Genomic DNA, 12939 nt, shown 5'->3' on the forward strand with positions numbered 1-12939 from the left:
AGTGACGTCACAGGGGAACACTTGGACTGGCAGCCCTTTGTTGCCAAGGAGGCCCCCATTATGGCTTGTTATTGGCCTTTGCTGAGGTTCACTCAGATGCATAGCGAGCTTATTTCCGCCTCTGCCCGACCCGTTACCCACTCTGTCCTGTGTGCGCGCACACGCATGGATGTGTACATATAGAACATCAAGTTTGGGCGGGGCCGTAACATAAGAAAGGAGTGACCAGCAGAGTTGCCCAGTAACGGAATTATGTGGCGTGGGGAGGGGATGAGGGGTTCAGACGGAAGCTGGTAGGAGCTGCCATTGGGCAGGGCAGGCCGCTGGCCTAGTTTTCTGCACAGAACTGTTTGTTCAGTGAATAAAAAATTGTTTCCCACTTAGAGTCCAGCTGCTTCCCACTTGAGGGCTTTTGCTCATCTTCTTGGAAGGATTGCGTGCTGCCGTCCTCCGTGCCACCCCCGCCCTCCCGGCACCCCCTGAACCCCACCACTGCCCTGTCCGAGTGCCTGTGTGTCCTCCTGTCCCAGGTTGCGTTCGTCCTGCACTGGGGAAACCTCTCCTGATCCCTCACCCACACGCAGCGGTCCTGTCGTGTCTGTGCCAGGCCGCAGGGCGTAACTTGGCTTTCGAGCCCTTCCCTTACCTGGAATGGAATGGTCAGCAGGTGTCTATGTCCCCTGAGGGACCCGAAGGCCCACGAGGGCAGGGGACGCGGTCATCACTGTGTGGCCCCAACGCCTCCTGTACAGGCGGCGCCCAGTAAGGTTTGCTAATGAGCAGCTGGGTGGACCCCAGGGGGTTGTGTCACAGTTTTGTGTGTGGCTGCCTTTCAGTGGCCTTGGAGAAGAGGCAGCATCAACACTGTGTGCGTGTGTGTGTGCGCGTGTGTGTGTCTGAAACAAAACAGGCCAGCGCGCTCTAACGTAGATTCTGATTTTTCTTTGTGAGAGCTGACTTTGATCTGACTGTGACAGAAGGAGCCTTGAGATACACAGATCTCCCCATTCTTCCCAGAGGAGCGGGGGGCAGCCTGGTCGTAGCCTGGGAGGTCCGTCCCCTCCAGGTTCCTCATTAGTCCCACCAGGGTCCTCTAGGAAGAGGTCCCCCCCCGACTGCCTGCTGTTTGGAGTGTCAAACTGTTGCTGTAGCTTGGTAATTCCAGGCTGGATTTGGGGTCCCCCTACACTAAAGGGGTGGCTGAAAGGGGTCTCAGGAAGCCTGTGGCCCAGTGCAGAGGCTGCAGTCAGTCTCTGCCCTCTGCCTGAGCCTGCAGCTCTAGCGGGTGGGGGGGGGGGGGCTGAGGCCCCTGCAGATGAGCAGAGGCTGTGGCCCTGGAGACGCAGCAGTCGGACCATTTTCCAGGCAAACCCACAGAAAAGCCGAAGTGTTTACAAGCAGAGGGCTCCTGCTTTTGTGCTTGATGCCAACCTCGGGGCGTCCGGGGTTGTGTCGTGAGAGCTGCCCACACAGCTTGGGGGTCTCCCCGCCCCTGCCGAGGCCCTGGCTTCTTTCTCCCCATAACCACTTTCCCCTGAGCACAACAGGAAAGATACTGTTGACTGTAGGAAAATTTGGAAAAGATACAAAGTGCTTAGATAGCCGTTCCACCGACCGTTCACATGTCTGCATACGTTGTTACCTAAATTTCTCTACGATCTGTCACATATCGACACAAAATAGAAGGGTCTTAAACCTGCTGTTCCCTTACTTTTTCCTGCATTAACAGTAACTATGTGTCCTGCTGGGCTGCTGTACAAACACCCCCTACTTGGCGTGCATTTCCATTGGTCAGAATTATACACAATGTTGTAGTGAATATCCCTTATGTAAATATATAAGGAGGTGACTTGTATTTCCCTTGTGGGACCTTCCCAGAGCTGGGACTGAACAGTCAGATCGGTTTCTTGGTTTCTGTTTTATGTTGCTTTCCGCAGAGGGGAACCCAGAGGCCCAGAGAGGTTGAGACTGACCGGGGGTCCCCAGTGCGTGAGTGGGAGCGCCGGCGTGAGCGCTGTGTCCCTGCAGGCCCTCGCCCTGCCCACGTGGGCGTCCCCAAGTGCGAGCACCGCCGAGTGTCCCAGAAACCGTGGGTCACTGCTTGTGGTCCTCGTATCCTCCTTGGTCAGAGGACACGTTTCCAAGCAGCCCACATGGCTGACCAGTCCCTGGGCTTAGAGAGCCTGGGGCCAGGTGAGCTGTCCTTCCCACCCGCATTTGGTGGCCTTAGGTCACAGTGGCTGTTTGTGCTTCAGGTGCAGAATCAGGAGGTTTCAGTCACAGGGTGGGTGTGTTCATCGTTAATTGGCGGATCCCTGCCTCTCTTCCATAACTTTGAAAACGGGAAGCACAGCTGCCGAGGGCACTGGCTCCTCGACCCAGGCTCAGGTGGCAAAGGAAAGACTCAGGTGCAGAGCCGCCTGGGAGGGGTCCGGTGGCCACGGCCAGCGGGGAGAGCTCCAGAGCTGTCAGCGGGCAGGGCCTCTGAGGGCAAGGTTGGCAGAGGGAGTTCCCTGCGGGGAGCTGGGCTGGGACCACAGCAGGGAGGGTCATCGTCTATGCCACATGCTCCTGGACACTTCTGAGACCCTCAGTAACCCGCTGTGGCCCTGAGGGAGGCCCCTACCTGCCTGTGTTTGCCTGGACCGCCAGGCTGCCCTCACAGCAACTAAGGAAAAAGCCACTGAAATCAATACATGACTGAGGGGGGCCAGAAGCAGTTGGTGGCCCCTTTAGACAATACGTGAGCTTTGTTCTGACCTGGACGACACCAGGAAGCCTGCAGTTAAGCAGCTGCGTCCAAAGGGTGTTCTCTTTTTCTATCTTGGCAAGACCTCTGTCTGAGCTGGGTGGCAGAGCCCCCAAGAGGCTGGCACAGGGGGCCCCAGGGGTGTCCACACAGCGCTTCTCAGCTGGGCCGTTTGCAGAGTCGGGTGCGTTCTGGGTTGTCACAGTACAGGGCAGGTGGGGTATGTGGTGGCATCCAGGGGGTAGAGCGGGGATGCTGCTGGACATCGTACACTGGGCCCCCCACTTGGAATCATCCAGCACCTGCCGTCACCAGGGCCCTGGGCTGGGGGCCATGGCAGCTGGGACAGGTACCAGGCTCCCTGGGGCGGGTGGGACCCTCCTGACGCCCACTTCAGAGTAAGAAAACTTGGTGGCTTCAAGAACAAGATGATACTTTTCAGACAATTATGATGCCCGTGATGGAGATTAATTTAAATGTGAACTAGCAGAATTGCGAGAGGTTTTTATTACTATTTTTGGAACAGCGTGATGTTTCCAGCACATCAGCAGTTTGAAACGAGGCATAGGCGGGGATCATTTGCCATCATTTGATATGCTGGATGGATTGCAAGTCCCCCAAAGAGTGAAATGAGTGGGTGTGCTCAAGGATCACAGCTGTGTGCTTTCTTTCCGAAAGTGTTTCACGCCCAGAAACTTCCAGTGCCCAGTGGCATTCAGCCAGGCTTCCCTGAGCACCCCCTGCCCACCCGCCTGGCAAAGGGTGCCGTGCTCGGTGCCCTGCGGGGGAGGATGCTGAGTCCATGGTCGTGTGCATTCAGCCCGTCTGTAACACAGCTAGCGCAGGGACAGCTTTATGCAGGTGACCCGTCGCCTGCCTGCTGGAGGGCACCGTTGTGTGTTTTCTCCTAAGGGCCGTCTCACAAGCCACAGGTCTCCGTTCCCAGCCGCCTGGCAGGTAGCCGTCCCCATGGATCCCACAGATTCTGCAAAGCCACGCCTCCCACACTTCCGCTCCCTCTCGGTCCCCAGCAGCAGTGAATGGCACCACTCTCCATTCCTTGGCCCGAGCCAGACATTGATTATTTTAATTGCTTATCCACCTAATTAAACAAATATTAATAGAATGCCAACTGTGTGCTCCCAGTGGTGTGTAAAGCCAGGCGTGGTCCGTGCTTTCAGGGCACTCCCCGTGTGGTTGGAGAGTCGGCCGTTTACTAAATCACGTGCAGGAGGCCATCGTTCAAATAAGTGTTACGAAAGAACGGAGTCTTTGTTTCCAAATGCAACCAGCCGCCATTGAAGTGTCGCGAGCAGGGGTGTGATGTGACGGGAGGCGGGCTTTGAAAGGACCTCTCCAGCTGCGAGGGAGGCCGTGTCGGGCTGTCCAGTGAGGAGAGCGAGGCCCACTCCAGGGGCAGTGGACACGGGGAGAAACCCACGGATCCCTGAGCGGCGCACGCAGGAAAGCCTCGCACCAGCTGGTAGACTGGGTATAGGAGATGTGAGGCGGGGGCACGGCTCCCGATTCAGTCACGGGGGAGGGGGAGGTGCCACACCAGGGACACTGGTGAGGTCACGGGGCTTTGGGGTGGTTTGGTGGAGGTGGCAGGGAGACCGTGAGTTCAAGATGCCCGAGTGAGATGAGGCTTTGCCAGGAACCTCCAAAGTGCTTCATTTCCCCTGGAGGTGGGGCCTGTTTTGCTACCCCCACCCAATGGTATCCCCAGTACCTTGAGGGAGGCCTGGCACATCATCGGTGCCTAATAAATATTTATTGAATGAGTGAATGACGTGGACTCCGCATCCCCAGATCACAAGCCAATCGGAAGAGGTGTGTCCGCCACAAGGTTGCTGCTTTTGTTTTCGGTAACTTTTTCTCCTGAAGTAATTTCAGGCCTAAGAACAGTTGCAAGAACGTAGAAAGGTCGTCGCCCAAATCCCCCAAGTGCTTTATCTGCGTCATGAGTCTCCAGCTTTCTTCTCCGAACAGTTTGGGAATAAAGTGGGAGACACGATGCCCCTTTTAATTCTAAATACTTCAGCGTATGTTTCCTAAGAATGAGGACGTTCTTCTCCGTGAAACTGCGATTTATGGCCCAACGCTGGACGTGAACCTTAATTATGTAGCATTGTCTAACCCACAAGCCTTATTCATATTTTACCAATTGTTTTTCGCAGCCAAAACCACCTTGTTTGTTTGTTTGTTTGTTTGTTTGTTTTTCTGGCTTGGGTTTCATCCAGGATTACAAGTTGCATTTGCTTCTGTCGTCTCCTTGAGTTTTGGAATAATTCCTCATCCTTTTAGTTATCTTTTTCTTTTACGGTCTTCACATTTTTGCCGAGTATAGGCTGGTCATTTTGTAAAATATCCCTCAATTTAGTTTTGTTTGATGTTGCCTCCTCGCAATTACATTGGAGTTGTGCCTTAAAAAAAAACATTTTTCTTTTAAATAAAAAATGCCCCCAAAGCGGTGTTATGTCACAAGACTGCTTCCAGCCGTCATTACTGAGAAGCGAGTGTCTCAGTCGATGAAGTCAGGTCGTGTGCAGAGCAGGCTAAGGAAAGGCGGTCCGTGGTTTCAGGACCCACCTTCCCGCGCGGCAAACCTCTCTTTGGTTCCACACACGAGGTGATAGATGGTGCTTCTTGTCAAGCACAAGCCTGGGAAGCTGAGACTCCCTAAACTAAACAACAACTTCACTTGACAAATACAGTCCTTATAACCCGACTAGTAAGGACGCTCGTATCGGCCAATAATGTCAGTAGGGAGTTGAGGTGTTGAATTACCAGCTTTCCCGACGCACAGACTGCAGAGCTTTGCAGGTGGCTGCTCATGCGCGGTGCCAGGAACACACTGCAATCAGCAGTGGGTCCTCATTCAGACCGGGACCTGTCCTGGTCTCCCGAGCCGCCGCGTCCGGCCGGGATGTGTGTCTGCCTTCACTGGAGAAAGCTGACTTCCTACTTCTTCTATGTTCCACTTAAAAACAAGTTTGCAGTTTACTGTGATTTCAGAAAGAAAGACCCAGTGACTTAAAAACCAGGTGTGTTTTTTTTGTGTGTGTGTGTGTTTTTTTTTTTTGCATGATTTGCCTGCAGACACTTGCTGAGTTTTCCAAAGTGTGAGAACCCCCCCACACCCTTTTCTCTTCCTGCCCCTCGCCCTCCCCTCTTTCATCAAAGACTCAAAGGACCCGACAGGGTGGAAATGTTGTTTCCACCAGTGGTTAGCAGTGGTTCACCTTCCTAGGCAGGTACCTGCTGTCTGTACCTGGTGATGACGTCAGCATCACCGACGAGGAGACAGGGCAGATGAGGTGACACCTGCGGGACACTGTGCTCAGGGGTCAGCGGTGAACACGCCACTGCCCCTGCGAGCGGGCTGGCCAGTGTGTGGACCCGGCGACCTGGCTCGAGGGCCAGCGGCCTCCGCTCCCATGGCAGCAGCTTCCTTACCTGTGAAATGGGCCGTGTCAGTTGTGTGAGGACTGAATGGGGCTCTCACCGCGTTGGGATGGTTCCTGGCACAGTGAGCCCTGGGCACCAGTGCCAGTTCTCGCGGTCAGTGGTTTTTCAGTGCTCACAGGACTGGGAAACGAGGTCTCGCCAGCTGGGCAGGGACAACGTGGGGGCAAGTAACCACATGTGCTTATTGAAGGGGGGCCCTTGTGAGACCAGACACCTCCTCTCCTCAGCGCCCAGGGACTGCAGGGACCCCATGTCCCCTCCAGCCTCCCTCCTCTACCCTGCTGCACTCGGGTCCCTTCCTCCTGCCCTGTGACTGTCCTCAGCACCTGTCCCCATTCACTCCGTCCTGCCCTGGTCCTGCCCCTGGGTGCAGACGTGATGCCTGGTCACCACCCCTCTCTCTGTGCCGTCACGGGCACACGGGGAGGGGAAGGGTCCCCTTACCCAAGGACTGTTCTCCCTCCTGTCCCCTCCCATACTCTGGACGGACCGGGGTGGGTCCCCTGCTCTCGGACACTGTGCCTGGGCGCCTGGAACTTGCCTCTGCAGACGGCAGCTCGGTGTCCCTCTCCTTCCACCCCTTTGGCTCCGTGGGCCTCAGGCTGAGTCCCAAGCCTGGACACGTGGGAGTGAGGACATGTCCCGTCTTTATTCGGGTTCATTCCTCCGTCTTCATTCATGCCTTCAGCAGACATTTCTTACCTGGCTGCCTTTTGTCACTCAGGGTGCCGGGAACACACTGGTTAGAAGGAAGGGCCCCGTCTGTGCCTTCAGGCATTTACTCGCAGGAAGGGCCGCTGCTTCCCTCGGTCCCGCTGGGAACACAGGAAATGGCAGTACGGCCTGTTCACCACTAGGTGGCGCCATCACACAGGCAGTGCAGTGGCGCAAACCGGCTTGTCAGCATCCCCAGGCTTGTCAGTAGGTCGGGATTGAGGGGGGTGAGACCTGCATTTCGGACAAGTTCCCAGGTGATGCTGATGCCGCTGGTCGCTGGACCACCTCTCAGGTCCCCAGAGGCAGCCGAGCCAGCCCTGTGCGCACTGCCAAGTGACTCACCTGGTTCAGGATGGGCTTCTAGGCCCACGAGTGCATGGGGTCTCCCCAGTGGCTGGGCCTGACAGCCTGTGTCACACGTGAGAAAACGGAGGTGTGGGCAGCCGGCAGCACGAGAGTGGCAGAGCTCAGACCGCCCAGTTCTGATCCTAAGCGCCGCCTCTTTCCACGGTCACACTGGCTCCCCTGGGTGGTTTGGGGAGAGAAGAAAGTGGGTGGACGAGTGAGCTGCCATCCCTGTTTCTGCAGGCAAGGCGCCCGCCCTGGCAGGTTGTAAATGGGAAAACCTGGTATTTGGTAGTTCTTTATAATTGGTTTGGCACAGAAAATGAATAGCTTTCGCCATATGGCCATGAACTGTCCTGCCATCATATCTTTATACCAGGGGTGCCAAAAAAAATGTATACACATGACTTGTGTTCATCTTTTGTTATCGGTATATATTGAGTGTTACAATTTTAATACAGTTTTTTCCTTTCTTAAACCGTGTGTACATTTTTTTGGCCCCCTCTGTATTTACGGATCATTTCATGGTGGGGAATTGACGCGTTTCATGCTTGCGAGGAAATTGTCAATCCTCGTTCACCTAGGATGTTCGCTTGCATTCAGCCTTGAGCAGTACGTTCGTGTGACACGTCTCGTTCGTGGTGTTGAGGCGGAGATGCTATAGATGTGGGTGTGACGGTGACCGGGGTGGCCAGATGGCCACCGATCATAAGTTCATGGGCACCAGAAACGACCTGGAAATAGGAATTCCACTGCTTGTCGTCTCAACCACCAAGGCCGGCGGCAGCTTCGGGGCACGTGTTACGGCTGAAGCTGAACGTGATGGGTCCCTGACGAAGACGAGTTTGCACATGAGCTTGTGTGTCTTTCTCTAGTCATCCAGCCTCAGCTTTTCCTGTAACGTGAATCTTTGAAGTCAAGACATTTAATGGCTGAGTGATTTTTTTTCGCTGCAGGTTTTCCATAATTTATTAGCTTTTCTCTTCTCGTCAGTCATTTTTGTTCACGTGGTTTCTGTTCAATTTCAAACTGTATTTGGATGGTCAACACGCATCTGAGTGATTCATTTTTTGCCTCATCCTTCGTTCCTTGAGCATCGTGCCACGGCCTCTGCAGCCAAGAACGGGCCGCGCCCTTGATTCAGGACGGGCACTCATGAGTTTGAGGACGCGTTCGTCTCCTCCTGCCTCAGGGACTCGCGCTCGCACACACACGTGTGTCTCATCAGCAGGTGGTCCTGGCTGGAGCATTCAGACGCCCCGCCACCCCATGGCCTGTTCCCGTGTTTTCCACTGTGGACAGTCAGCCCTGAGCCCTCTGTGAGTGCCCCACCATCCCCCACTCCCGCCACGTGCTCCTGTGAGGTCTGTCCAGCTGCATCTGGGCTTCCGACCCTCAGGACTCGGCTTCTCGGGCCTCAGTCTGGCTTGTCCCCAGGACCCTGCTGGGGGCAGCGTGTCCACACAGACCCCCAGCCTCCCACCCACGTGTCCGGGCCTGTCATCTGGGTGGCTGTCACGATCCATGTGGCTCTGATGGTCTCTGGCTGGCAGACGTGACTCAAGCATGACAGTCCGTGGGCGGATGTCCCCCTGTGGTGAGGCCTGCGGGACCCTGAGCGTCATCTCACAGAGGGGGCACGTTTGTTGTCTTGTTTCACATTTGTCACCTCAGCAGTAGCCTCCCTCCCTTTCTGCCTCTGCAGCGACTGGTTGCCCATCTTGCTGGGTCTGTGTTTTTTCCCCATTTAATAAGGGACCTGAGCCAGCAGCATGGCCTTGAACACCAGTGGGACTAGGGTGCTAACACCCTCGTGGGCTCTGGTGCGGTGCCCACGTTCCTGAGGACACAGGCGTGCCCACTGCGGCTGGAGCCGGAGCCAGGGCTCTGCCTGCCGGCATTGTTAGTGCAGGTGGAGGGCATCTCCCCAGGCTGCCTCGGGGCTGGCTCCTGTCCCCGACTGCCAGACCTGCTGGGAGTGGCTCAGGCACGCAGCCGGGGCCCGGGGTCCAGGCGGGAGGCACCGACTGGTGGGCGGAAACACGACCTGGCCTCTCCCTCCTCTCCTGGGCCCACTGGCCATCTCTCCCCACGTCTGCCACGTCCCGTCCTGCACCGGCCCCCACCCAGCCTGCCGCGTGAGGATGCTGCCTCACAGGGGACACACAGCAGGTTCAAGTCTAGCCAGGACCTGGGGGCAGAATCCTCTGGCTGTCCACCTAGTGACTTTTCTGCACGTTGTGCTACAAAAATCCCACCCCGCGGAGGACCTCTGGGAACCCTCTGCCCTGCCTTCCTTCCAGAAGGGGAAGGGACCTCCCCTCCCATGCAGGTCAGGAGGAATCCTTTCTGACGTCTCCCTGAAATGTTCTGATCGTCTGGATATTTCCAGTGCATATTGTGGTTGCACCAGAAACCCAAGCCACCGGTTTTTCAGAGCCCAAGCAGTTAATGTTAGAAACGTTGCTGCAAATCCATTGATCAGTATGCAAGACAGTTGTCACGGCTGAATCATGGTCCACAGTTAAGGTAAACAGATCCGTGATGACATTTTCTGAGCAGAATACAAATGCCGCTCATTTCCTCCCCGAGGTTCCTGACATTTCTTCTGCGCAGATAACACACCCTCCCAAGAAGGTGTTGGTCACAGGTAAGAAAGATCTTTGTTTCATCTCTCTGAAAAGGTAGGGCTGTGATATTTGACGTGCTTTCTGTGAAAAGAACTGTGCGAAGGGAGATGACTGTTGAGAGCTGTGTTCTTGGGTTCTCTGTCTCCCTCCCTCCCTCCCACGCAATGGAGAGAATCTTTTTGGGGGGCAGTTGTTTCCTTTGCATAATGATTAAAATATTATGTGATGGGATTGTGAAAGTTTGCATGTAATTCATTTTTTCCCCCAATGCGAAGATGAAGGAATGTTCTGTCTTATTGAGAGTCGCATGAAAGAGTGTGTGTGTGTGGGGAAGACAGAAATGTGTTTTCATTTCCTCGCGTTCCTTTCCTCTGTAATGCCCTCGGGTGTCACAGTTTCCCCAGGTCTTTGCTGCCTGAGCTGTGTTGTAGGAATTCGACATACTATGTCTGTGTTTGCCGTGTGAAATAGTCTCAGTGTGGCTGCTGTGTCATAAGCCAGATATGTTCTCTGAATTATAGTGAAGCTTTCAAAATCATTAGCTTGTCGTGATGCTAAAATGAGCTGGAAACCTCCTTGCAACTTTGTGTTGTTACCGGGGAAAAATGTTTCCTGGGGGGTATTTGCCTTTGGGGTCTGATGGCTGTGGACAGAGATTTCTGTCTGTCTGTGCATTTGTCATTGGTGGTGATCAGGGACTTTGAGCAGAGATCTATACAAAAGGGTTGCATTTGATGTGGAGAAATGATTCTCGGTTGTGTCGAGCTGCTGTTGGGGATAAAAGGCCAGAAAGCTGAAGTGACTGGCCGTGAACAGGGGAGCAGGAAGCAGTCTGCTCGGAAATTCTGGAGTGATCCAAGGAACGTGTTTAGGAAAGGGGCACCTTTAATGCTGTGCTCTGTTCCTCCTGAAGCACGTCTGCAGTCCACTGCCAGAACTCTATGGGGGTGGCTGCCTCCAGGAAGCCCTCTCGGGTCTTCCCTGTTGTTCCCAGTCGCCCACATAGCACTCAGCTCTCAGTATGAAATTACCCAGCTACGTGTGTCCATCATACTCAATCTGAAGTTGTCAGAGGCAGGAAGGGTCTTTCCTTTCTGACTGTCCAGCTTCTGACACAACTCCTGGCTCAAAATCCAAGCTTCTCCAGGGCAGCTTGGAATCAGAACAGGGCCCCTTTCTCTGAGAGCCAGCTCTGCAGGAGGCAGGTATGTCCTAATCAGCCTCGTTTTTTACCTGGAGACTAGATGGGGGACACTGAGTCACAGTGATGAAGCCAGAGCTGGAACCGGCCTCCACGGAGCGAGCGGCCGCCTGGATAAGCGGAGGAAAGCAGGTGTAAGTGCTCGCGCCGCTGCTGCAGCCACCCCAGTATGAAGGGTGTGGTGTGGCAGACGTCACGATGCACCCGACCCAGCCAGTTTCCTGCCTCCTCCAGAATTTCTTTGCCCCGTGCAATGTCAGTGTGGGAGGATCAGGTGACCAAGGCTTTCTAGTCTGACGGTGACACATCGTGTGTTTGATGCACTGACATCATCTCTTTCCTCCCGAATGTCCTCTTGGCGGCTCTGCCATTTGGGCCCTGTCGTCTTCCACCTGGACGGCTGTGACTTCATTCACAGAAGTACAGGTACAGTGAGAATGGGTCACCAGGGACCAGCCCTAGACGGGGTGGGGACGGGCTTGGCCAGGGCCGTGCTTCTTTGGGACAGTGGTGTTTAAGCTGAATCAAAAGGCCTGTTAGGAGCTAACGTGGTGCAGAGAGGGAGGGGACCTTTCCTGCCACAGGACATACACAGCATGTGGCCTGAGGGGCAGGGAGCGAGGTGCGTCCAAGACGGTGTGGCTGGAGTTGGACAGGGCAGCAGCCTGACCACACCAGGGCCGGCAGGGAACTCCCCCTTGGGGCTAAGAGCAAAGGGTAGCCAGCAGAGGACGTAAGGACTGGTCAGCTGTGGCTTCCAGGGAGGCCCTGAGGCAGAGCAGCGGAAGCCGGAGGGTGGAGAGACGTGCGGGGGGCGCCCGCAGGCCGGGACGCCTGGGTGTGGGCATCAGCAGAGACATGGTGTCGGTGCCAAGTGCCTGCCTGAGGGCCCAGCACAGAGAATAGATGGAGGAGGGCAAGGTGGCGAAGACGCCCTGAGGGCTGGTGAGGAGGGGGCGCTGGCCATGGGCCTGGGAGGCGGGAGGGAGGGGATGTGGCTCCCGGAAACCGAGAGAACGCGTCGCGTGGGGGCGTGGGGGCTGCACACGGCCAGGTCAGGGCAGAGCACTGCCAGTTTGCCTTCGTCAGATGTGCCCCTGTGAGGATGGCAGCTCGCTGGTGGGGTGACAGGGCAAAGGTCCGACAACAGACGTTTGACAGGAGGGAGAATGGGAGGTGAGGAGACCTGCAGGTGAGACCAAAGGGGAGCGGTGGCCTTGCCCACCCGTTTCCTCGCACAGTGGAAAATTCCGTACCTGAGTGAGGATTGGTTGGACTGTGATGCTATGGGGCCTTCTCGTCAGCAGAACGCATTCGTGTCTCCGCACTAGACGCCTCTCCTTTTCACATGTGCTCAGCCCTCAAGTGCATGGGGGGGGGTCAAGGTGAAGATCGTGAGCAATTAGCCACCGGGAGCAGCCAGGGAGGCAGAGTCAGATGCTGGCATGACCGCGGGCGGGGCCTGGCCCCCGGCCCACGTGGGCACCTGTGCCTGTCACGGTGGCTCTTTTCCCTCCTTCCCTCCTCCGTCCGAGGAAACGATGGGACTTCGTTCCTCAGCGGCTCCATAGCCACATTTTCTTTGGAGCTTTACTTTCTGTAACTCGCGTTACAAAAAAACAAGTGATATTTTTATTTTCCCCAAATAAACTGGGATGAAGATCGTTTTTTCCTAACCACAGTTACCTTCCTTTCGCCGTCCCCACTCTGTGCCGGCGGGTAATTGGGGCAGGGGGAGGGTGGGCCTCTCTTGGGGTTGCATTTACATTTCACATCTCTTCCAGCCTGAAATGCCTGTCCCTCAAAGGCGGGGAGCAAGGCGGTTA

At 55.5% G+C, this 12939-nt stretch overlaps 1 protein-coding gene across 11 annotated transcripts in view; it reads left to right on the plus strand.

Annotated features, from left to right (window-relative positions):
• The window catches only part of ARNT2 (aryl hydrocarbon receptor nuclear translocator 2), a 102097-nt gene that overhangs the window by 14865 nt on the left and 74293 nt on the right, over positions 1 to 12939 (plus strand). Inside the window, exon 1 of one of the 11 annotated variants that reach the window (XM_019743490.2) lies at positions 9834 to 9966. The exons of 5 other annotated variants lie outside the window; for them this stretch is intronic. Coding sequence is in view for 3 of the 6 variants with exons in the window: in XM_074317793.1 (XP_074173894.1) it covers positions 11461 to 11539 (79 nt within the window). In the remaining 3 variants the exon portion in view is untranslated. Of the gene's footprint in view, positions 1 to 9833; positions 9967 to 11403; positions 11540 to 12939 lie in introns of those variants that run through there. 5 more of the 11 variants (XM_074317795.1, XM_074317797.1, XM_074317793.1 and 2 more) reach the window with 5 other exon arrangements.

This window comes from Rhinolophus sinicus, linkage group LG13 (genome assembly GCF_036562045.2).
Source record: "Rhinolophus sinicus isolate RSC01 linkage group LG13, ASM3656204v1, whole genome shotgun sequence".
In the NCBI taxonomy this organism is placed as follows: domain Eukaryota; kingdom Metazoa; phylum Chordata; class Mammalia; order Chiroptera; family Rhinolophidae; genus Rhinolophus; species Rhinolophus sinicus.